Source organism: Vitis riparia, chromosome 1, assembly GCF_004353265.1.
Source record: "Vitis riparia cultivar Riparia Gloire de Montpellier isolate 1030 chromosome 1, EGFV_Vit.rip_1.0, whole genome shotgun sequence".
Taxonomy (NCBI): Eukaryota; Viridiplantae; Streptophyta; class Magnoliopsida; order Vitales; family Vitaceae; genus Vitis; species Vitis riparia.
Genome location: NC_048431.1, coordinates 2,433,158 through 2,457,582, shown reverse-complemented (window position 1 = coordinate 2,457,582; position 24,425 = coordinate 2,433,158). Strand labels below are relative to the sequence as shown.

Genomic DNA, 24,425 nt, shown 5'->3' with positions numbered 1-24,425 from the left:
ATTATATGTAGTGTTTTATTTTTAATTATTTTTTAAATAGTTTTTATAAAATAAGTGAAAACAACTAAAATACGTTATTTGAAAGCACTCTATTTTTTATTTTTAAGATTAAAAAATTATTTTTTATTTTAGAAAATAGATATATATATATATATATATATATATATATATATATATATATATATATATATATTTAAATAATTACCAAATAGAACCCTAATTTATATATATATAAAACCTGAGGGGATAAGAAACCTTTTTAACTTCTTTCAAGGGCCTCTTAACTTCCACTTTATTTACACGAATGTGTGCTTTTCCCAGTGATTCTTTTTAATACAACTGAGAATCTATTTGATAGTAATTTTAAGAAGAATTTTTCTATATAAAAAAAGTTGTTTTCAAGTCTAGATAGAAATACTTTTCAAAATCATTACCAAATAAGCCTTAAATAATTGACTTCTCAATCCAAGTAGAGTTGGGCCGAAAGGGTGCGATTTCAATTGTGCCAGGTTATGCAGGCCCATAAGAGCTGCTAAAGACATGTTTGATCCATTATTGTTCTCATGCTCATTTGGTCCATTATGGCCTCTTTTGTTGCACCAGCCAAGCAGCCTTTGTGAAGGAGAAAAGCACTTAGGTCATATTTGGAGTCACTTTAGAGAAGTGACTTTTTTTCCATAAAAGTTTTCCACATATTTTAATAATTTTGCTAAAAGAAATTATAATTTAAAAAGGAATTTAGAAGATAGCAACTATTAGAGTTTGTTTGAAAATTGTTTTTAAAAGCAATTTTATAGGTTAAACATTTATAAATTTTAATACAAAACAATATTTTTTGGAGAATTTTATATAATATTTTGATCAATAATTAAAAATATGAAGAATATTTAAAATTTTTTACATTATACGTAAGTGTACAATATTTTCATGATAAATAAATCAAGAAATTATTTTTTTATAATTGAATTCTTAAAAAAAAAAATTCATAAAAATAATTAAAAATTATCTTAAAAAATGTTATTGAACAGACTTTTTTTGCTTTAGTTAAAAACTTTATTTTAATCTCTACGCAAATCTATTTTATATTTTACCATCCTCTATCTCATTACGAATATCGTCGTTAAAAAATATAAGATTTTAGCTTGTTCTTCACCTTATGAATAAAATCAAAGCAAAAAGTTATTCCTAAAGGGCTTAAAAAAAAAAAAAAAAGGTTAAAATCATATTGAAGAATTGTGTGATAATGGGAATACGTTCTTGCATCATATACAGATAATTAATAATAATACCAAGGGAAGAAAGATCAAGAGACTGAAAAATTCGTTTGATGCTTCCCACTGGCCCAACCATAATGGACCTGCAAGCATCTCCATTTAGATCCCTGCCAGTTGGTTGTTTTTAAAAGTTGATTTTACAGCCTTCAACAAGAAAAAGGAATTTATCAAAGCTAGATAGATATAGATTCTGAAAGCGAGGATCATAAATTAGTGAAAGATACTTACAATAATTTCAAAAGGGTGTTTTTGTATGTGGTCATATGCTAATTTTTGTTCATATATTTTTCAAATTTTTAGCAGTAAAGAAAATGGTGAAAAGGAAAATTTCCCACGTCATAAAATCATCCAATTGGGATAAAACCGATCGAATAATGAAGGAAAATGGTCATAGAGATTGAAATATGCTATGCTTCAAGATTGGCCAATAAGATGAGTGAAGAATATGGGTAAGTAGAGCATCTGATACAAAGTGCTGGTGCTGGTGCTGGTGCTTGTGCTTGTGGCAGGGAGTTATTCCTATTCCCTTGAGATTAAATGGCACCATTCCCTTCAAATCTTTTAAACATAATTGTGATGCAAATTCCTCTCCACAGTCTTGGAACTCAGCTATATATATGGTGCTACGTCTGGGAGGAGATTACAGTTGAGTCCAGCAAGTGAGATAAGCTAGCATTTCTCTAACTTCTTGGGGAGAATGGCATCGTTGAAGGCTGAGAAACCTGCTGGCAGTCAACTCTTTGGCCCCGTGAAGAAGGAGCCTGCCAAGGCTGGTGATGGCCCAGCCAAAGCTCCAACCTCCAAGTCAGGTCCAAAGAAGCCCGCCCAGAAGTCTCAGGAGCCCAAAAAGAAGGTAAATATGTCGTACCAACATATGGCATGCTCTAGGTTTTTAACTAAATTTGATCTTATACTATTGATTCACATCTTAAAAGGATTATCCTTTCTGTACATATAGCAAAATCGATACATAGGTATGGAATTTTTCAAATTGATATGGGTTATGATCTCAATGTCCCAGATAAGTAGGAAAATAAATTAATACTGAGGGTTGAAATAAATGGTCTAATCACTATCATTGTAATGTATGATTATATAGGCAAAAGGTGGGAAATCAGCAGCGAAGCACTGACAGTTGGTGAAGGCATATAAGGGTGGTGTGAGGGGCTCAACTATATGAAGCCATGAAATATTAGTTTGTGGTTGGATGCTTTTTTAGGTGTTGTCAATGTAACACTGCGCTTACTAATTACTAGGGTTGGCCTAATGAAATAAAACATAAATATTTGTCAACAAGTTTGTGCTTGCATGCATGGTTTCGATTGATTGTTAATGTTTAGTTTAATTGTTCATGCAGAGCCGTGGCTTAGAGTACAGAATTCTAAAATTTTAAGTACTTTAATGGATTAAGACCTTCCATTTAATGGTCTTTATCCTGTACACTCCTAAAAGTTCATTGATTTAGCAAGCTGTACATTTAAGTATCATTTGGATTCACTTTTTTTTTTTTTTAATAGTAATAATTATATACAAAATATAACAACTATTAGATATTTATTTTAAAAAGATAATAATTTTTAAGAATTGTTTTAAAAAATAAATATTTAAGCATTTTTACAACCTTAAATAAGAATTTTTAAGGATAAAGTAGTTTTATTCTTTTTGTATACAAGCTACTGTGTTTTATGTAAAATATGAAGAAAAATAGAATGTTCAGTGGAGTAAGGGATATTCCATGGAGTAAAGACTCATGATTTAAATTGTAAATACAAAATAGAAAAACTTTATATGTTTTAGGGTTTGATAGTTAATATATTTTTTATTTTTTGAAAATTCTTTATTATATAGTAAATGATTTTTTTCATCCATTAGTCTTAGTATGATTGTTAGAATTGTGTTAAAATTTGGAGTACTTTTTGAGTATGGAATTTTTTTTATTTTTAAATTATTGCAATCACTTGTGGATGATGGAGTACTAGAGCTTGTTCACACAACCATAGTTAATTATTTTCAAGAATAATAAATTTCCTTTTAGTAGCTCAAATGTCACCTTTCTTCCTCCGCCAACCATTTTAATATTAGATTTCCTAAATTTAGGTAAAAACTACCCACTTGAAGATACAATTTGGATGGGTTGACCTGACTCAACCTGAGTCTAACTCGATACTTGGATAGACTTGAACTATCATTTTTAATACTTGAATTGAACTTGAGTTGAAAGTTAGGTTTTTTCAACCCAAGTTTAATTTGAATTGGGCTCAAGTCACGGTTCAAACAAATTGAGCCTAACCCAAACTTGATTTATATTTTTATAATATTTATAACACATATTATCTTATATAATAATATACATTTTTTTATTTTTTAAAGAAAATTATTAAATTTTCATATAAATAAATCAAAAAATGTTTTTTTAAAACAGTTTTTTATTATTAAAAAAAAGAGAGGAAAATATGTGTTACAGGAAACATGGTGTTTTTATAGGTTTTTTTTTTTCTTTTTTTTTTTTGTGTGAACATTTACTTCCACTTTGTAAACAAAATTACAACCTACAAACATAAGTGATAAGCGTTTATACACAGAGAGTCCCTTTTCTGGATTCTTCATTTTGCTTCAACTTCTTCAGTTTTCTTTGCATTCCTGGTAACTGTGGCATGGCATGGCATCTGTGGTAGATCAAACAGAGATATTTGAATTGAAATAATTTAAAAAAAATTGATTTTTGACTTGAAATATTTTCAGATAAGAGGTAACTGAGTGGGTGACATAAATCTACGAAATAATCTAGAAATATCGAGGATTAAACTGAGAAGACTTGTAGTTGATGGAAACAGATATTGGACGACACTGGATTTCAAGGTGCTTCCCAGGGATGGTTTCCATTTCCTCACAAGGTTTCCCAACACTGGTACAAACCAAAATTCATCTTTGAGATACGATAATGAGTTAGTGTTTAATATAAGGATAGGTTGCACACAAAACAGGAAGTTTGAGATAATGAGTTACTCACTATAATCTACACGTTTTCGGATGGGGATGGGGTTCCGAAGGATATGATACGCCAGTTCTGGAGGGGGCAGTGTTTAAGTGGCTGCCTATTATTCCAATTTTATTCCCATCATTTTTGCCATGGTGTCCACCCTCGTCCTCTGCCATAACACATGAAATATTATATCAAAAATGCTTTACCATTCCAAAACCAGCAGGTCCACCACCGGATGGGTATTTGGTAAGTACCTCATAAACACCACTGCTAGCTTCTGAGGCTCTTAGCAAGTACAAGAGATTTTAATCACAAATCATGGTTCTGGAGTAAGAGTAATACATACCCGTTTGAGCTGTCTGAGGCAGTGCTCTTTCAGCTGCTGTTGATGGCAAGAAGAGGACTGAAATCAAGAGAACGCAGAGAAAGAGAGAATAAGCCTTTTCCATCATATTCTTGTAGGAGAAAGAACCACAGATCTAGCTTCTTGATTGTAATTTGTTAGCCATATATAGAGCAATGTGATCTCTTCAAGACGCATGTTCAAGGTTAATGAAAATTAAAGGAGGGTGCTTAAAAAAAATTACGTGTGGTTTGGTTTTACCTTTTTGGGTTTAAAAATGGAAAAACAATACACCACACCTCTCCAATCTTTTCCAAGACTTTTACTAGGTGATTCGGGAATTTTCTCGCAAGTTTCCATACCACATGCGCATTGCAAAAGGTTTTAACATCATAATTTTTAAATTCTCTCTTATGATTACTTTTTATAAAGTAATGATAAAGTCTTTTTTTCATTTTAAATCCTTTTGCAAAACTTTGAAAAAGTTTAAAAAACTTTATTTTTATAATTAAAAAACAAGATTCACATGAATTTAGAGAAGTCCTTCGTTATGATATAAGCATAAAATAGTACAATAAATATACTACATATTTGCCATGAAAAAAATTCCATGTTGTTGTTGCAACAAGTTCGTAATTAATTAATTTTATCAATGAATAAATTTTTTTTTATCACTAAAACCATCTTTTAAAGATGATTAATATTTGTGGTGAAAATAAATTATTAGTGGCAAAATACACCCCTATTTTAAGACATGAGGATAAGTTTCTATGTCTAGAAATATGATACACCTTCACACTTATCTCAAAACCTATCAGGAAAGCATTTTGCTCCCCTAATAATAATGACTCAAAATCTTCGCTCTTCGTTTTATCACTATTTTTAAAAAGACTTTTCTTGTCTCTTCTATGAATTAAATTAAATAATAAACTTTTAATCAAATTTAATATTATTTTCATTTTTATACTAATTTCAAATGACGATTATTTCCCATACTTTTTATCAATGAATGAGTAAAAATTTGAAAAACAAAATTAAAGATTTCAAAATAAACTTTATACAATTATGAACACTAACTTGCATATTTCTTTAAAAAGTATTCAAAGATAGAAATTTTTAAAAATTTTCTTTTAAAAAAAGATTTTAAAAAACTAAAAAATAAAACTTTTGAAAAATGTAACAATTATTTGAACTGCAATATAAGGAAGTCAACGTTCGAATCTTATAAAATAAAAAAAAATTGTAATAGCAAGATATCTCTTTTATCTTATTTAATATATTCATTATAATTTTTTAATTAAGAAATAAAGTTTTCCGGTCCACACGCTATGCAGTGGAGCAAACCTGTTCCAAGACTTGACACGAGGTCAATTGGGTCAATATCACCAGCCTTAATTTCCAACCAAAGATGATATACCCGTAAGACATCCCAGACCATAAAAATGCCAATACATTAGAAAATGAAGTAAATCTAAGGTACTTTTTGGAAATATTTTCAAAAATATTTCTTTCAAAACTGTTTTTGAGAAACAGGTTTTAATTAATTTCAGGAACAATTTTGTTTGAAATTAAAATATGGAAAATAATTTCTTCGTTTTATTTATTTTTCTAAAGATATACTCTGCAGTTATGTATGATGTCAAAATTTTTTAAATGATTTTTCATATTTTTAAATGCATGGAAGAGGAGACAGTTTAATTAATTTGTCCATCGCTATTACGACCCATTTTGCCCAAATTGTGGGCTGGCTCAGAGTAGCAGTCAGGAGTCAAGGTGGTCCCAACTCCCGACCATACGCGCCCACCGTTTTTGGGCCTCGAATCTTTTGTTTTTGAGACAAAAATGATCATTTTTTGCTAAATGAATATTAGAAGACTGGGGGTTTTACTAAATCATGATTCATGATACTCATCCTTTCCCCTCTCTCCACCACTTCATTGTAATTTAATCATAACTTACATGCATAATTTTGTTTTTAATTTGCTAAATAAACTTGAGAAAACAGGTGATATATTAAGGAATTCTCATTTTTTGCTCTCTCTCTCCAAAATTTTTGTTTAATTTTTTTTAAAATTATTAGTGCAGTATTAATTTTTTGTAAATTAAATATATATATAACACTGTCTAATGGTAATTGTCCGAAGGAGTCTCAAAAGTGGTGCACAATTCAAAATACAACTATTATTCTTATTATGGCCTCCGTATAACCGTAATTCCCAAGAAAGAGAGAGAGATAACACAAGAAGCAGCTAGCCAATTAAACATACAATTTCCACACACCAAGAAACCAGTTTCTTGGTAAGGCGGGCATTCTACTTTGTGAACTACGAGTGTAAGTATGAATAATTATCACTATTGTTTTCCTTGTTCTGAATTTTCCACTTTACTTCAACTTCGTAAGCTTCACTTGCAGCTACGTTTATAATTGCTGCAATGTCTGCGTCTGGCTGCATTGAATTTGGATATTGCACATGCACGGTGCGAACTTTGAACGCATGCTGTTGAAATAGAGAGAAAATTATTGAGAAACAATGACTTTTATAAAAAAATAAAAAATAATCTATTCAAAACATAAAAATAGAAACGATCCTAAAATTAAGAGATTATAATAAAAATAGGAAACAATTCTAAATTAGTCCAAAACATAAAAATAGAAAACAATCCTAAAATTAGGGAATTACAATAAAAAAAAAATTATAACTAATTGTAAGAATTTAAAAATAGAAAAAAAATCAATTGTAATGAATTCTTTTATACATACCACAACTTTTGCTGGTCAGAGGTATTTGAGTTAATATAATAATAAATATAAATATTGGTTTTTGACTTGACATATATTTGCTGATAGAGTTAAACTGAATTGGCAACAAAGCTGGAAAATTGGGATGATGAATTACCGCCGGGGGTCGGTTTGGAGGGAGATGAAACTCCAGTTTTGGAGGGGGCAGGTTTGGAGCGACTGCCTGTTACTCCCATTTTACTCCCATCATTTCCGCCGTGGTTTCCACCCTCACCCTCTGCCATAACACATGAATCATATAAAAAAATGCTTTACCAATATTCCAAAACCAGCAGGTCCACCACTGGATGGGTATTGGGTAAGTACCTCATAAACACAGCTGGCTTCTGAGGCTGTTAGCAAGTACAAGAAATTTTAATCACAAATCATGGTTTTGGAGTATTGAGTTATACATACCCGTTTGAGCTGTCTGAAGCAGTGCTCTTCCAGCTGCTGTGGATGGCAAAAAGAGGACTGAAATGAAGAGAACGCAGAGAAAGAGGGAATAAGCCTTTTCCATCATATTATTGTTGGAGACAGCACCGGAGACCTAGCTTCTTGATTGTAAGCTAACTACGTACGTTAATACCTGCGCCTCTCTCTCTCTCTATATATATATCTATAATTCGCAGTCTTCCTCTAAAATGCAATGTGACTACTTGAGCAAGCAAGTTCAAAGATTCAAAAGGAGAAAGCTTGACTTAAGGTTAACGAAGAAAAATAAAGGGCCATTTTTTCTTTATAATATTGGTCATCACTTTTTCACATGATGCTTACTATGTATAACGGTGACAAGTTGTTCAGTCCACGCCACCCTCTCCAATAAAGCAGACCAGTTCCAAGACATAGACCCAAGATCAATTGGGTACATGTTGCTATCCTTTCCCAGCAAGAAGAATATTTATAAAACACACCGTATCATGAAAATGTGAAGTGAAGCACTTCATAATGATTAACACTTCCAATTTTATTCACAAATGATTATCATCTTTTAAATGCCTACGATCTTCATGATGTTACAATCGTCTAGCTCTACCCCAGATTGTCATGGGATTTTGAAAACAAAAGACAATAATTTAAAAAAAAAAGCATAATTCAAGAAATATTTTCAAATATATGGCATTTGCAGGGGTCCAATAAAATTTAAAAATTACTTTTTTAAAGAACAACTTCAACAATTCAATATTCTTCAAAAACCTACTTTGAACTAATGTCTTAAATAGTGTTATAGATTTTGAAATAGGTTTTTAAAATTATCATATTTTAATAATTTAAAAAAAAAAAGATATTTTTATCAAAATCCCAAATTATGGCCTATTTTAGGAAAAAATGTCAACAAACTCAAGACAGTACCAACCATATACCCTCCCATTTATTTCTGACTTTGTTTGCACCATAAAGATGAAATGAGTAACACAAAAAGAGGCCAATCCTTCATCATGTTTACTAATCTTTACTAAATATTTTTTTTTCTCATTAATTATCATCATGGGTTTTAAAACTTATCAAAGTGCAAGTTACAATTAATTGGTCGTTCCTTGCTTAATTTGTACATATTCATAATGTGTTCTTATCATGTAAGATGTTGATACGTCGTCCAGTCCACACGGTAGGCAGTGAAGCAATGGACCTGTTCCACGGCTTGATGCGGGGTCAATTGGGTCCATATCGATCACTATTTCTTTCCAATCAAAGAAAAATATATGAATTAAACACACCATATCATAATAAAAATATGAAACATATGTCCATAGACAAGTGAAGCAAATCAAGATGATTAGCAGAAATATTTTCCTTTTACCAGTTCAGAGGAGGACGTCCTTTCCCATTTTCAATTTTATTCAAAAATAAAAGAAACTTCCAGTTGCCCACACCAACCATTTCTTGGGTTAAAGAGTCTACTCGAAATTGTGACCTGTTTTAGAATAAGAGTCGGAGACTCAAGATTGGTCCCCAACCATGCCACTTACTTTGACCTTTCTTTTTTCTAAAGATTTTATTTTTTGCTAAATGAACTTCAGAAAACAGGTGATTTATTATGGAATTCCCATTTTTTGCTCTCCAAAATTTTTGTTTTTTGTTTGATTTATTTATTTAAAAAAAAATTATTATTACAATATTGATTTTGTAAATAAAAATATGAATAACATTGTCTAATAGTAATTGTCTGAAGGAGTCTCAAAAGTGGTGCACAACTATTATTATTATTATGGCCTCCATATAGCCGTAATTCCCAGGGAAGAGAGAGAGAGATGACACAAGAACCAGCTAGCCAATTAAACATACAATTTCCACACACCAAGAAACCAGTTTCTTGGTAAGGTGGGCATTCTACTTTGTGAACTACGTCACGAGCGTAAGTATGAATAATTATCACTATTGTTTTCCTTGTTCTGGATTTTCCACTTTACTTCAACTTCATAAGCTTCAGCGGCAGTTACGTTGATATGGGCCGCACGATTTGGGTTCGCTGGGCGTACATGCAGCGTACCGATTTTTAGTGCATTCTGTTGAAGCAGAGAGAAGAATATTAAAAAATAATGATTTGAATTTTTTATTGATTAAGAATGAATATATATACACAAAACCTAAAACATAAAAATAAGAAATAATCTACTCAAAACACAAAAATAGGAAACAATCATAGAATTAGAGGATTACAACAAAAATAGGAAACAATTTTAGAATTAACCCAAAATACAAAAATAGGAAACAGTCCTAGAATTAAAGAATTACAACAAAAATAAAAAGTTACAATTAATTACAAGAATTTGAAAATAGAAAAAAAATCTATTGTAATGAATTTTCTAATACATGTCGCGCTGGTTAGAGTTAATTGAGTTAATATAACAATAAATATAAATATTGGTTTTTGACTTGACATATTGGCTGATAGAGTTAACTGAATTGGTAACAAAACTGGAAAATTGGAATGATGAATTACTCACCAGTAACACCTTTCCCGACGGGGGTGGGTCCCGAAGGAGATGAAACTCCAGTTCTGGAGGGGGCAGGGCTGGAGGGATGGCCGTGTATGCCAATTCTACTCGCACCATTTCCGCCGTGGTATCCACCCTCACCCTCTGCCATAACACATGAATCATATAAAAAATTCTTTACCAATATTCCAAAACCAGCAGGTCCATCACTGGATGGGTATTGGGTAAGTACCTCATAAACAGTGCTGGCTTCTGAGGCTGTTAGCAAGTACAAGAAATTTTAATCACAAATCATGGTTTTGGAGTATTGAGTTATACATACCCGTTTGAAGCAGTGCTCTTCCAGCTGCTGTGGATGGCAAGAAGAGGACTAAAATCAAGAGAACGCAAAGAAAGAGGGAATAAGCCTTTTCCATCATATTATTGTTGGAGACAGCACCGGAGATCTAGCTTCTTGATTGTAAGCTAACTACGTACGTTAATACCTGCGCCTTTCTCTCTATAAATATATATAATTCTCAGTCTTCCTCTAAAATGCGATGTGACTACTTGAGCAAGCAAGTTCAAAGATTCAAAAGGAGAAAGCTTGACTCAAGGTTAATGAAGAAAAATAAAGGGCCATTTTTTTCATTATAATAATATAAAGCACCAGAGAGTTAGCTTCTTGATTGGAAGCTACGTAAGTTAATCCCTTCTCTTCTCTCTCTTTAAGCTTCCCTTTCTCTTTCTGCGTAGAATTCTGAGTCTTCCCCTAAATTAAATGCAGTATGACTTCTCCAGCAAAACATGTTCAAAGTCTAGAGTTTGAATGAAAATTAACGTCAAATAATAATATAATAATAATAACAAGTAGATAAATAAAATAAATATCCAAGTGGGATGTTAATTTTCATTCAAACTCTACCCAAATATGCAAAAAGAAGAAAGCTTAAATCAAGCTTAATCAAGAAAAACAAAAGGGATGGGAAAGATATTTATTAGAATCTCATTGAGTAATGTTATTCTTAGTTTGTAGGACCGCTGACTCTTGCCCAAATTTGGGGTCAGACCATGTGCTTATTTTCTTTGAATGAAAATATTGGCTGTTGAATTTAAATTTAAATTGCATAAGAGATGGGAAAAGGAGAAGCTTCATACTCCATTTCCTAGATTGGGACAAATCCCTATCTACAAGACAAAAGCTTGCAATTGACCCGGCCAAGTCAATTGGGTCTCTATCAAGTTTCCTTTCCATTCAAAAAATAATGTTTCAAAAATGGTCATGTGATAATTAAAATCTTAATCCATAAAAAAGTGGAGCAAATAGAAATGACTAACAAAAGTTCTTATTTGAATGATGTTCTTTATTTATCGTTTCCAATTTAAATTATGTTTTGGACATAGTTGAACCCAAAAATTAAGTTTTGGTCCATATAAGTTAACTATTTAAGTCCAAGACGTAGAGGGAGTGTGAAAATTAAGAAGAAGGATGTTGATTTTTTATCTTTCAAAAAATGACTTTTATTGACTATGAAAAAAAAATAGAAAAATATTAATTCAAAATTTATTCATTTTATAAACCTCAATAAAATTTAATTTAATTTAGTGATTTGGAAAAAAATACACAAATTTCCAAAAAAAATAAAAATAAATTATTATTATTATTATTTAAAAATCAAACATCTTAGAAAATATATATATATAAAATTATGTATGTAAAAAATAACTAAAAATATGTCAAAATTATTTTTTTTAAATGATATATTTTTAGAATATATATATATATTTTAAAATTAGTTTTCTAAAAATAATAAAATTTCATAATAATTATTAAAAAAAAATTAAGATAAAAAAGTTTGTCCAATATGGTGATAGAAAATACTCAAAATGGTTTTGAAGGGTATATTGATCTTTTTACATTTTATATTCTTTCCATTAATTATGCAACTTTTATGTGTCAAATCTTAATTTTTGGGCCCAGTTGGGTCCAAAACCAATGTTTTCAGAACCGGACCGGTGATCGAACCGGAAAAGTTACCGGTTCACGGTTCACTGGTCGGACCGACGGTCGAACCGTTATCGAACCGGTGACGTTATAAATATATAATTTATATATTATTAAAATTAAAAATAATTATAAAAATTAAAAATATATAAAATTACAAATTTTAATAATGTTTGATTTTTATATTTGGTATATTAAATTAAATGATAAAGTTTAATATTTTAAATTTTATTAAATAGAAATATGTAATATTTAAAAAAGAAGATATATTTAAGATGAAAAAATTTAAAATATTTAATTTTATTTTTTTGTCTTTGTATTTTATTGTTTTTAAATTATTCTATTAACTAATTTATATTATTTTTTTTATAATTATTATAAAAATAAACAGGAATTTAAATATTTACATTTTTTTTAAGATTTTATATGATAAAATTTTGAAATAAAATCAAAGTTCCATGCGTCCAACCCTCTAGAGGCAATGTTTTCCTCTAATAGTCTCATTCCCAATCCCACATCGGAAGCACAAGAATTTTATGTGCTCCATGTGCTCTATAAATACCTTCCAACTTGCCATTAAGCCAAACAAGCCAGCAAGCTGGGCCTGGAAGCATGGCCCAAATGCAAGTGTTATTTTAAAATAAAAAATGCTGCAAATTAGGCTTGTAGACATGGCCCAAATAATAATGTTTTATCATATCATTGGACTAGGCCTAGTGGCTGGGACCAGAGATGGTTTAATAGGTTGAGTTTGTAAGCTTTGGGCCTGGAATGGTCTTTTTCATAATAAGCAAAAACCTGTTTTTAAGTTATGACCGGTTTGCAAAAAACCGGACGGGTCGTCCGGTTCGACGGTTGAACCGTCGGTTTGAACGGTTCAATGCCGGTTTGATAACAAAACGGTTCATTGAACGGACCGAACCGGATAGTTCATCGGTCGGACCGGCCGGTCCGGTTTTTAAAACCATGTTCAAAACACAATTATCCTTATTTTAAATGCTCACAAAAACATTTTTCTCAACATATCATGTCTTTCTTAAATAATGGTGTCTTATCATGAGCTTATTTCCCAATGATGTTCATTTATTTATTTTTTATTTCGATATGTTAGTGTTATTTAGATTAAGTTGATAATTTTGGTCCTTCAATCTTGGTTCATAACTTTGTGTATTTACACTCTTTTGAGATTTAAGGTTGTTGCAAAGTCAACTTGAAATTAAATAGGTAAGAATGGTTAAGTTATTTGCTAATAATGATACTAAAGGCACGCTTATGGAAATTAGAAATAAAATTAATTTGGAAAGAATTTTAAATTGAGAATTGAAAAAGAAATATATTTTCAAATGATAAAAAATAATTTGGAAATGAATTTTAAATTGAGAATTTAAAAAGAAAAATCTTTCTAAATAATAAAATTAATTTGGGAAAATTTTAAAATTGAAAATATAAAAAGAATAATTTTTTCGAATCTTTAAGGAATTTAGAAAAGAATTTAAATTAAGAATTTTAAAAGAAAAATATTTCAAAATCTCTTTGAATTTAAAATATGAAATATTTTTAAAATTCTTATTAAGTTTGTGAATGGTTTTTGATAAAATATGATTTTTAAATTGATTTTAAATCTAATAAGTTAAATTTTAAGTCATTATTCTTTACGGCGAATCCTAAATGCTCAAAGGGTTCTAACTTCATGAGAAAGATTCCCATGTTTTTAAAGCATTGAGAAGTCCACTAAAGAACATGGTGATAATATGTCGTAAATGTAAAATTAAGTGTAAATTCTGGGGTATAAGTCTTAGAGAATAGTAACTATCATGTAAATCTATGTATTTCTTCTTTATATTTAGTGAATTATAGTTTTATGGTCTCTAATTTTGTAGTTACATCCATGAAATCTTTGTGAGATTTTATGAGTGGTTTTTCAAAGAAAAAAGTTAAATAATTGAACACATATTTACCTTCTAAGTTTTCCATAATTAAGATCTATAAACTTTCAAAATAAGTTTAAATTATTAAATATTTTTAGTTTTTAATTTCAATTTCCATTTTCTAAAATAAAAAATAAAGAAAATAAAATACATATATTAATTAATTTATTTTTCAATCTTATAATATAAAAAGAAAAACAATGAGAAAGCATTTATGCTCTTTAAAAAATGCTTCAAATTCAAATTTAAAACATAACAACAAATTTATAAACGATACATGGATTATTATTTAATTTATAAATATTAGAACATTGCTTAAACTATTTCAAATATATTTGAGAAACTAGTATAATTTTATTTCTATGATCATTCTTTGTACTTTTTTTTATTAGATAATCAATTTTTCTTAATATTTTTATTCTTATTACCTTAAAAATTATTAATTGACTTTTTTTAGAAACTAAAAATATTTTTTGAAAAGCTCGACTTAATTGCTATTTGAATTAAATTTTGTAAAAAAAAAAAAAAGGTTTTTTTTTTAAAGCCAATTATAACTTTTACTCTTGTATTCTTTATAATTATTATTTTTGATCATGTCTCTCCTAATCACAAAAGAAAAGAAATATTATCTTGTGCTTTCTTAGACCACTTAGTAGTGTCGATTTGGGCATATAGGCTATTGTTTGGTTCCCAAAAAATTTAAAAGAAAATACAAAGAAAAAAAATAGAAGAAAAGAAAAAAACGAAGAAAAATAAAATATAGGTTTAAAGTCATTTTATATATATTTTTTAAATTCATTCTACTTATTTTCCTCCATTTTATAAAAATTAAATAAGTTAAAAATATATAAATTTCTATTAATTTTAATTATATTTAATTTTTTAAAAAATATTTTTATGATGGAGCTAAACATAAAAAAAAACTATTTTTCTTAGCAATTATTTATATTTTCTTAGTACTTTTCAAAAATCAAACATAACATCTTACTATACAATAATTTGTATATAGTATCTTAGCATGATGATATTAAATGGAATCTATGCATAACTTTTGCCTTTGGCAAAGTAAAATAATTTCCTTATAATCTCTGATTGTATATAATATAATTTAAATCATCAAAAAGAATATTTATAGAAATATGAAAAATTTATTTTATATTAACAACCTTGAATTAAGGTTCTAAAAATTACCTTTGGAGCAGCTCAGTACCAATGATGTGTTATAAAACTAGAAACAAATGTGTACAAGAAATAAAATAAAATGAAATATAATGTATAAAGGACAATCGAGAGACTATCGAAGAAATAACTGTAGCTTTTTTTTCTTTTTCACTTGGATTTGTATTATAAGCATATCATATGCTTTACAAATGCCTTAATTCATTTAATCCTCCTGTTTGAGATGAGTAAATGGAAGGCTGTAATTCATCTTTAATTCACTACTTTATTTAATCAAATTCAATGTGATGGTCATTCATCACCTCATATACTACAAAATAATTATTATTTTCTCTTTTGTAAATTGTCCACTATGCTTCCACTTCGTCAGCTTCTTATGCAGTCGCGATTAGTTTCGCCGCATGAACGTTCCGGCTGACGCTGTTTTACACAATTAGCTCCGAACGGTTGCCCAGCACTGCTACCACATGGTGCGACCTGTGCAGCCCTGTTGGCCGTGTTGGCTGTGGCTGTTTTATGTATAACAGATGAAACAGAGATATTTAAGTTAAAATAGCAATAAATATAAAAGTCGATTCTTATAAAATATTTGCAGATAGAGTCATCTATAGAACATCCTAGAACTATCAAAACTACCAAAGTCCAATATACCGAGGAGTCCTGGTTATCAAAAACTGAGTAGACTCCTAGTTGATATTAACAAATATTGGGTTGGTCTGCCATCGAAGACATTGGATTTTAAGATCGTTTCAAGGGATAATAATGACTGACCAGTAACTGCATGCGCACCAGTATGTACCCCGGAGGGGGTTGCGTGGGAGGGAGATGAGTGGCCAAGGGCGGAGCCGGCTTGCCCCGAGTGACTGGGCTTTACGTGAATTTTACTCCTCCCATTGCTATGGTCTCCACCCTCATCCCCTGCCATAACACATGAATCGACACAAATGAATCATAATCATATATTCAAAACCAGTATATGAAAGAAACTTCTAATCACAAATAATGATATTGAGAGTATGAGTAAAACATACCCTTTTGAGGGGTACCTAGTAGTACTCTTCCAGCTGCTGCTAATGGGAAGAAAAGGACTGAGATCAAGAAGAAGCAAAGAAACACAGAATAAACCTTTTCAATCATCATTATTGATGAGAGGGATAAGCGAGCAGAGAGAGCTCTTCGCATTAAGTTAAGAGTCATTGGTGCGCTTATCTCTGCGTGTATATTTATAAAATTCCTCAGCCTTCCTTTTTACTGCACATGAGTTTTCTTGGCAGTTGCGATGCTGAGTGCTGTGTGGCCCCGCATAAAATGTAATGACACTTCTTTATGTCTTTTTCTGCAGACTTATGGTGTGTTCTCACACGCCGACACGGTTGATAAAAGCAGTAAAGCAAGCCAAACCTGTTTGAAGAATATTCAAACAGACAAAGCTTGACCAAAGGTCAATCAAACTTGGCTTTCCAGCCTAGAATAATCAAAAGCAGGGTTTCCAGATTTGTATGTATAAACTAATTATATATAAAAATCTCTCATCACTGCCCATCAAAATGTTGGAAAATATGAAAATATCAGTTGCTTTATTTTACAGAAATATTAAAAGAAAATCCAAAAACAAAAATAATGATGTGAAAATTGATTATAACTTATATAAATATTAAGAAAAACTTTAAAAATAAAATAAAATAAACAGTAATACATATATTAAAATTATTCATTTTAAGAAAAAAATATATGTACGGTGAAATTTGTGATGTAGTATAATAAAATAATATGCTTTGATAAGAAATATAAAATTTAAAAGTATGTGGATGAAAATTTAATTATTGAATTGCATTATTTAAAAACATATTATGCAAATTCATGTTAATCAATTTATATTTACCTAACTTTCTATTCAAATTATCTTAAATTCCTGTTAATTCAATTATATTCATTTAATGAAAACAATTTCTTTAAAACATTTTTAATTACAAATTAAATCATTGAAAACTAATATTTTATAAAATATTAAATCTTTATTTTTATTATTTTAATATTTTAGTTGTTTGCCAATAACTTTGATTTTTTTTAAAAATAATTAAAGTGATAATTATGATAAAAAAATAAAAAAAATAGAGCGCCCCATATTAGCAATTTTTTTTCTTGATTAATTGAACATTTTGAAGGTTTTTTTTTTTTCCAATCAATTTTCTTTGATTTTCCTCTGTCAGGTTTCACTCACATTTTCCCTTTCCAAGCCATCCAATTTTTTTGGGAAATTTACCAAAACTTTCATCCTTGCTCGTCACACTTTAGATCATGGGTGTGCAAAAAGCCAATTGAATTGATAAAGTCGGAACTAAATCGGCCCGGGCTGATTAAATGTTTAATTTATTTTTAACAATTTCAGGTTTTTAAATATAAAATCAAGTTAGATCGGTTCATGGTCTTATTTAAAAAATTGATAATAAACCAAAAAGATCCCAGAGACACACACAAGACTTTCTCTCTCTATATATATACATATTAAGCTACAAAGGGGCTTATATCGGTTAATACTTATACTTTTCATGTTTATGACCTATGTAACATTTTATACTTCTTAGTAGACTTCTCAATTTCTTAATATTAACACATATCAAAAAGTGCTAGGAATAAGATTATTGACCATAAATTATCCATAATCCTATGCCCATTGCAAACACACTTTCAATTCTTGTTGAAAAAATCACATCTCTTTTAGGAAAAATCTAGTATTTAATTTTTTTTCACAAATTTGACCAAAAGTCATATTACAACTGTTGAAGTCTCTGAGACCTATTGTATATCCGTACCCTTTTTATTGTAAATGTAATTATTTTTTTTAATATACTTGTTATATTATTACATACAATTATCATTTGTCTTTTAAATTTAAAATTATAAAAAGGGCCCATCACTCCGTTCCCTTCCGGTCTCCCACCTCTATGATAAATACTTTAGATTGACATAGCTAGAATTTTAATAATAATCTTAATTATGCATTTCAATTTGAGGAATAAAAAATTGAATTTCAAGATAAAAACAAATCCTATTTTCATAATAAAGTGAAGAAATTCTAAGATAATTATGGTTCTTTCAAGTTTGAATTTTATTTTAAAAAGTAAGCTAAAAATTTCAATTTTATATCAATTATTTTTTAAAGAATAATTAGTTAATCATTTAAATTTACTATTCTATCTATCATTTTTTTTTTATTGAGAAGAAGCTTTACTAAATCATTGATGAATAATAAATAAATAAATTTTAGGAAAAAAAAAGGCATTTTTAAGTTTACTTATAAAAAAATAGTTCAAAATAATTTTTATATTTTTTAGATTTAAAAAATAAGTAATTTAATTAATTTAGGAAAGAGGAAAGAATTGATTTGAAAAGTAGATTTTGGGACTTGACACATGTTATTAACGAAAGAAGAAAAGATATCTTCAATTCTCATTACCAATTGGAGAGGAGCAGACCTTTAAGAACAATTTATATATTTTTTCGGACCATAAATGAAAAAGCTTTTGGCACAAACTAATTATCTTATGAGACGGATAAGGGATATCTAAATGCTCTTCTGCATTGGGAAGGAAAAACTATGTGGACTCCATGTTATCCTAAAAGTAACTTTTGTGGAGCCTTAAATGGTATGTAGATTATCCAAATCAAATCACAGTTGTTATTACCATATCCATAACAAGCAATGCAAAAATAGCAACAATTGTCCAAAAAAATAGAGAAAAGAAAAACAAAAACACAAACCAGACCATCAAGCCAAATATACCACGAGGCATAATACCAGTTTCTGATAATGCCTTCCAATTTCTAAACAAAGTTACAAGCATAAGTATAAATCTTCTTTCAGGGTGTACTGAAGATTTATCGGCATCCGCGAAATTTGGTTGGGTCGCATTTTACGGGTCTCTCGCAATTGAGACCTTCGCACCGCAAATTGTCATTATACGCCGTGCCTTTTGGACCTGTGACAGCTGTTAGAAAAAGTAACGAAATTAAACCGAGCGAGCGGTTGTCAACACTCATAATCTAGGAAGTTAATTTGTTTTTCAAAAATGAATGATAAATATAAAAATTGATATTTTAACTTAAGATATATAACGAAGGATAAAACTGAATTGGTAACATCAATTTGTGAAATAATCCAAAAATTTTAAAACTCCCATAAAATCCCAAGGGATACACGCTTGTATCTTGAGGGTGTTGAGGTATACGAAATTGGGCATATACAGAAACTGAGAACCCTCCTAATTTATGATAACAAATATTCAAAAGGGAAAAGATAGTATACCTCCTAGTGGTATAGGGTCATTAAAAACCTAGATTTAAAAATTTAATCTTTCATTTTTTTTTATCTCATTTGGATAAAATTGTCCTCACTTTTTTCTTGAAAAAATAACCTTTTATTTAAAGCTATATGTAAATATTTGAAATAGCAAAGAGTATTTGTGTTAAAAATATGTTATTATTCAAGCATATGAGGGTTATTTCAACATTTTAACCAATTAATTCATATATAATTGACAATCATAAGAAAGACTTGCGCGGAAAACTGGAAATTGGTAAGGGATAATGAATTACTAGGATTAACAAAATCGACGGGGTTGCGTGGAAGGGAGACGCATGGCCTCTGGCAGAGTGGTCTGGGCTCGAATAACTGCCCTCTACTCCAATTTTGTTCCCACCATTGCTATGCTTTCCACTCACATCATCTGCTGTAACACTCGAATCAACACAACTGAATCATAATTCATAATCATATCAAAATTGCTTCAAGCCCTTTCAAAACCAGCAGGTCCACCACTGGCTGAGTAATATATATGTATACAAGAGATTCCTAATTACAAATAATGATATATATTGGGGTTTAAGTAAAAGTAAAACATACCCTTTTGAGGTTTATCAAGTAGTACTCTTCCAGCTGATGTTAATGGGAAGAACAGGACTGAGATCAAGAGGACGCAAAGAAACACAGAATATACCTTTGCCATATTATTGTTGGTGGAGAGAGCAAGAGAGGGCTCTTTGTATTTAAGTTACCTTAATTGCCTAATTGGTTCACTTCTTTGTATCAATATATAGAATTCTCAGTCTTCCTTGTCACAGCATATATAAACTTTCCTAGCAGTTGCGATGATGGGTGCTGTGGCCCTCAGAGAATGCAAACAAACTTCTTTATCTCTTTTTCTGCAAACTTTCGGTGTGTTCTCACATGCAAAATGGTGTCCAGTCCACACGCAGACAGGGTTGATAAAATCAATCAACCAAGCTTTCAAAAAGGCAAAGCTTGACCCAAGGTCAATCAAACTCTCCTTTACATCAAAAGAATAATCAAAAGAAGGTTGCCTGGATGAACAACTTTTATAAAGCTTGGTCAAATAATAAAATGTTCGTCCATGGCAAATAAACATGATTTAAAAAATCTTTCTTAGCGACTTTAGTCATATAATCAGGAAAAAAAAATCATTTTCTTTAATTCATCCTTCATTTAAAAATAATCACATTGTAGCACATTTCTTAATAGTGTACGTTTCTAGGAATTGTTGTGGTTAGCTTATGATTGGTGTCATTTTTATTCCAAATTAACACTTGTGACAGAAAATGTGACTAAGTATCCCGTAACAATGGATGAGTTTTATTTATCAAAGAAAAAATTTAAAATTTATATTATTTGTTTTAAAATTTTATTTAAGTTATTTCTAAAATCAAAATAACCACTCTAACTATCATTCATCACAAGAAATAAAAAAGTATATACGAAAAGAAATCCAAGTATGCGAGAATTGCAATAACAAAAGAAATAGAATGTTAGAGTGAGGAGTATGAATAAAATCCTAATAGTTGTATATATGCACGTGAAAACCACTTATACTAAACCCTAGTAGTTGTAAAATCATGGGATTAGTTGGTTATAGATTAAATCTACTAATTAATATGAAAATAAGCTCAAAGATTGATTTGAAGCGAATACTACCTTCTCCTAAGATAATTATTTTGGTCAAACATCTATATTTTGCAGTCATGTTCTGGATGTAACATCTTATACTTCTTATTCGATTGCTTCAATACATTTTAAATAATTATATTATGAGATAGAAACATTTTTGTTGACAATGTTTTTGCAAGTAACATTTGAAAGTTTAGGTCTTACTTCATGAAACCACCTAGAGGAGGGGTGAAAACATAGTCCTTTTATAGACCAAAATCAATTTTTTAGTCTTTATTTGTTTTGTGATTAAATATATTCAATGAAAATATAAGAAACAATTAATCTCACACCGAACATGTGATGCATGCGGAAAATCACCAATAGAGGCTATAAAAACTATAGGTCAATCAATTGAAAAGTATATTCACTAATTATAAAATATTAAGAACACATATTTATCCAAACCTTGATGATACCTCTCCCATGAGTTTTACATAGGGTTTATGTTTCTTCGTGAACACCTCAATGACTTTGAGAAAATGTGATCAACCACTATGTGCAAACTCAAGCAAAATTAAATTTTGAGCGACTTAGGAATACATGGAGATAATGCTTTAGGATGTGGGGTACCAAATGGAGCAATTAGGAATAGTTTTGATTTTCTAAATATAAAACCAAGTTAAGTTGGAGCACAATCCATGGTTTCTCATTTAAAAAATCAAGAATAAATAAAAGCGAGCCAAAAGATAGACACAAAATAATTTTAAAATATTAGTTCAAAATAACTTTTATAGTTTTTTAAACATTTAATAAATTAATGCTCTCTTGTAATATTTCATCTTTTATACAAATAAAAATGATATGTTTAAGTGAACCAAAATCAATTGGTTTTTTATTTTAATTTGTTCTTTTCTTTATACTCACAAAATTGCTTGTAGAGAGTTAAAAAAAGGGTGATTTAATTAATTTAGGAAGGATGAAAGAACTGATTTTGAAAGGAGATTTTGGGACTTGATACATATCATTAATTATCATTATTAAATAATGCAGTTGTTAATGGGACGAAAAGGACTGAAATCAGGAGGACGCAAAGAAGAAACACAGAAGAAGCCTTTTCTATCATTATTAATTTATTACCAGAGAGAGAAGATTTTAAAGAGAGCTCTTGCATGTAAGGTATAAATGCATTAATTATTTCACTTCTTTGGAGTGTATATATACACAATTCTCAGGCCTCCTTGGCACTTGCGAAGCAGCTGAGTGTTAGGTTCCTCGTAAATTGCCATCAAACTTTCTTTATCTCTTTTTATTTTTTTAATTATTATTATTATTTTCCCTGGAAATTTTGTTGTGTTCTCACAGGGTAAAGTGTCCACACCTAGAGATTCAAAAAGACAAAGTTTGACTAAGGTCTTCCATTTCTAAGACAAGAACACAACAATATTCAAAATAAGGGTGTATTAAGTAATATAACATATTTATAAAGGCAGGCCATATCCGTGTTTACCACTGCAAATAAACAAGAGTGGGAAACAAAAGAAAACTCATTTTGATAGGTCACAAAAAAAGACAATTTTTCTTTGTCATCTATTTTTATTTTTATTTTTTAATTTTTTTTGGTCAGTTAGTACGTACTTTAAGAATCACGTAATGTCCTTATTTTACCTAAAAACATTCCCAACCTCTAACAGTGAAGCTGGATAAGAAGCTCTAATTGCCTGGATTGAGATGGCTAGATGGGTAAAAGTAGCCAACTTGCAAATTCATATATAGCTCCTCTATAAGGTACAGTACGCATTAAGGCCAGTATGGAGTGAAACATCACAGGATGATTCGGTACCAATGGAAAGTGAAAGAGTTGACGTCTAAATTCTAGAACATTACAGTTTCTCAATGCCCTAGGACTGAAAGTTCAAATGTTGATGCCCTAGCCCAACCACCTTTCTTAATTTAACTTAATTTCAACATGTACAATTGTATGTGGATTTTCTTGATCAACCTAGCTATGTGAAGGTCGTTGGAATAGAGTAATAAATTATCGACATAGATAAGTAAGATTTGCAGGCACCCATTTATTAATAAAAAAAATAATAACAAAAATTTAAAAAACCACAAAAATTAAGATTTGTGATAGCAAGATATTCAATCTAAAATTTATACCAACTTTCATTTTAGGTATTTGAAATGCATCTCTCTCTAGGAAGCTCATAACTTGTTGATTGAACTTAGTGAATGAATTTGTGAGTATCCGTTGTGTCAATGGAAACTTTAATGCAAATAAAGTTGTTATAAAATTGTTTTAGAACACAAAGTAAAACCTTCACACAAAGGTAGATGGGGTTTTAATGTGGTTTGACAAACATACCTACATCCATAAGAGAATCATTTCACTCTCTTATGAAGAATATTATAAATGACAGGATTAGATACAACTATTAGGTTTTCGAAATATCTCATATTTCTCTGCTTCTTATTTCTTCACCTTGAACCATGAACCCCTCACTTTAGCAAGTGTTTCTCATTCTTTCTCATATCTCTATTTACCTTATATAGTCTTTTATAAACTCATCTTCATCTTATCACTTTTTCTCCCATGACATAAAATATTTATACCCATATTCCTAATAACTTTTCTTATCTTATTAGGAAATCTAATATTATAATAATATATCAATTTAGAAATTATTCAATACAATATTCTTTACAAAAAAATTTTTTTACACTAATTAGGAATTTGAGACACTTTCCAACAATCTGGATCAAATTATATCTTATATGCTATATTCTTTTTGGTTCATTTATAAATCTTCAACCTAGGCTTTAATAGCAATTTACTGGGTCAATGAAAGTTTTAATGTAAATAATGTTAGTTAAAAAACATAAAGATAAAATATACACACAAAGGTTTATTAATTTTAAGTAGTTTTGTCTAGACATGCCTACATTTACAAATAAAAGAGAATCATTCCATTATATTATAAAGAATATTATAAAAGATAAAACTAGATATAATTATTGATTTTCAAAACATCCCATATTTTCCCACTCTTTGTATCTATACTCGAATCATGA

General features: G+C 29.6%; 4 protein-coding genes and 1 long non-coding RNA gene across 7 annotated transcripts; 1 reads left to right on the top strand and 4 right to left on the bottom strand.

Moving 5' to 3' along the window:
- The first annotated feature begins 1,910 nt into the window (after positions 1 to 1,910).
- Positions 1,911 to 2,570, top strand: LOC117921655. The gene is made up of 2 exons (XR_004652403.1): positions 1,911 to 2,127; positions 2,374 to 2,570. It is a non-coding gene; the product is annotated as an uncharacterized LOC117921655 (long non-coding RNA).
- Positions 2,571 to 6,910: 4,340 nt separating this feature from the next.
- On the bottom strand, positions 6,911 to 8,003 carry LOC117923642. The gene is made up of 3 exons (XM_034842040.1): positions 7,797 to 8,003; positions 7,498 to 7,617; positions 6,911 to 7,098 (listed from the first exon to the last, which is right to left on the bottom strand). The coding sequence occupies exons 1-3, from the start codon at positions 7,900 to 7,902 to the stop codon at positions 7,004 to 7,006; spliced, it is 321 nt and encodes a 106-aa protein (XP_034697931.1). The 5' UTR covers positions 7,903 to 8,003; the 3' UTR covers positions 6,911 to 7,003.
- Positions 8,004 to 9,564: 1,561 nt separating this feature from the next.
- On the bottom strand, positions 9,565 to 10,850 carry LOC117923650. The gene is made up of 3 exons (XM_034842053.1): positions 10,641 to 10,850; positions 10,328 to 10,462; positions 9,565 to 9,886 (listed from the first exon to the last, which is right to left on the bottom strand). The coding sequence occupies exons 1-3, from the start codon at positions 10,735 to 10,737 to the stop codon at positions 9,807 to 9,809; spliced, it is 312 nt and encodes a 103-aa protein (XP_034697944.1). The 5' UTR covers positions 10,738 to 10,850; the 3' UTR covers positions 9,565 to 9,806.
- Positions 10,851 to 15,525: 4,675 nt separating this feature from the next.
- On the bottom strand, positions 15,526 to 16,584 carry LOC117923510. 2 transcript variants are annotated; one of them, XM_034841837.1, is made up of 3 exons: positions 16,441 to 16,584; positions 16,181 to 16,327; positions 15,526 to 15,918 (listed from the first exon to the last, which is right to left on the bottom strand). In XM_034841837.1, the coding sequence occupies exons 1-3, from the start codon at positions 16,547 to 16,549 to the stop codon at positions 15,776 to 15,778; spliced, it is 399 nt and encodes a 132-aa protein (XP_034697728.1). In that variant the 5' UTR covers positions 16,550 to 16,584; the 3' UTR covers positions 15,526 to 15,775. The 2 variants fall into 2 exon arrangements, with proteins under 2 accessions (XP_034697728.1, XP_034697737.1); XM_034841846.1 differs by having other exon boundaries at positions 16,199 to 16,327.
- A 2,472-nt stretch (positions 16,585 to 19,056) lies between these two features.
- On the bottom strand, positions 19,057 to 20,498 carry LOC117912043. Of its 2 annotated transcripts, none has more exons than XM_034826473.1 (3): positions 20,313 to 20,498; positions 20,006 to 20,139; positions 19,057 to 19,398 (listed from the first exon to the last, which is right to left on the bottom strand). In XM_034826473.1, the coding sequence occupies exons 1-3, from the start codon at positions 20,413 to 20,415 to the stop codon at positions 19,324 to 19,326; spliced, it is 312 nt and encodes a 103-aa protein (XP_034682364.1). In that variant the 5' UTR covers positions 20,416 to 20,498; the 3' UTR covers positions 19,057 to 19,323. The 2 variants fall into 2 exon arrangements, with proteins under 2 accessions (XP_034682364.1, XP_034682373.1); XM_034826482.1 differs by having other exon boundaries at positions 20,006 to 20,136; positions 20,313 to 20,497.
- Between the last annotated feature and the right edge of the window lie 3,927 nt (positions 20,499 to 24,425).

Coding starts and splice junctions, on each gene's coding strand:
- LOC117912043 (XM_034826473.1), bottom strand. CDS start 20,415: ATGGCAAAGGTATATTCTGTGTTTCTTTGCGTCCTCTTGATCTCAGTC. Junction 20,140..20,312: donor ACTTGATAAACCTCAAAAGG/GTATGTTTTACT, acceptor CGAGTGTTACAG/CAGATGATGTGAGTGGAAAG. Junction 19,399..20,005: donor CGTCGATTTTGTTAATCCTA/GTAATTCATTAT, acceptor TTTTTCTAACAG/CTGTCACAGGTCCAAAAGGC.
- LOC117923642 (XM_034842040.1), bottom strand. CDS start 7,902: ATGATGGAAAAGGCTTATTCCCTCTTTCTCTGCGTTCTCTTCATTTCA. Junction 7,618..7,796: donor GCTTCAGACAGCTCAAACGG/GTATGTATAACT, acceptor GTGTTATGGCAG/AGGGTGAGGGTGGAAACCAC. Junction 7,099..7,497: donor CTCCAAACCGACCCCCGGCG/GTAATTCATCAT, acceptor CTATTTCAACAG/CATGCGTTCAAAGTTCGCAC.
- LOC117923650 (XM_034842053.1), bottom strand. CDS start 10,737: ATGATGGAAAAGGCTTATTCCCTCTTTCTTTGCGTTCTCTTGATTTTA. Junction 10,463..10,640: donor AAGAGCACTGCTTCAAACGG/GTATGTATAACT, acceptor GTGTTATGGCAG/AGGGTGAGGGTGGATACCAC. Junction 9,887..10,327: donor CGTCGGGAAAGGTGTTACTG/GTGAGTAATTCA, acceptor CTGCTTCAACAG/AATGCACTAAAAATCGGTAC.
- LOC117923510 (XM_034841837.1), bottom strand. CDS start 16,549: ATGATGATTGAAAAGGTTTATTCTGTGTTTCTTTGCTTCTTCTTGATC. Junction 16,328..16,440: donor ACTAGGTACCCCTCAAAAGG/GTATGTTTTACT, acceptor GTGTTATGGCAG/GGGATGAGGGTGGAGACCAT. Junction 15,919..16,180: donor TGGTGCGCATGCAGTTACTG/GTCAGTCATTAT, acceptor TACATAAAACAG/CCACAGCCAACACGGCCAAC.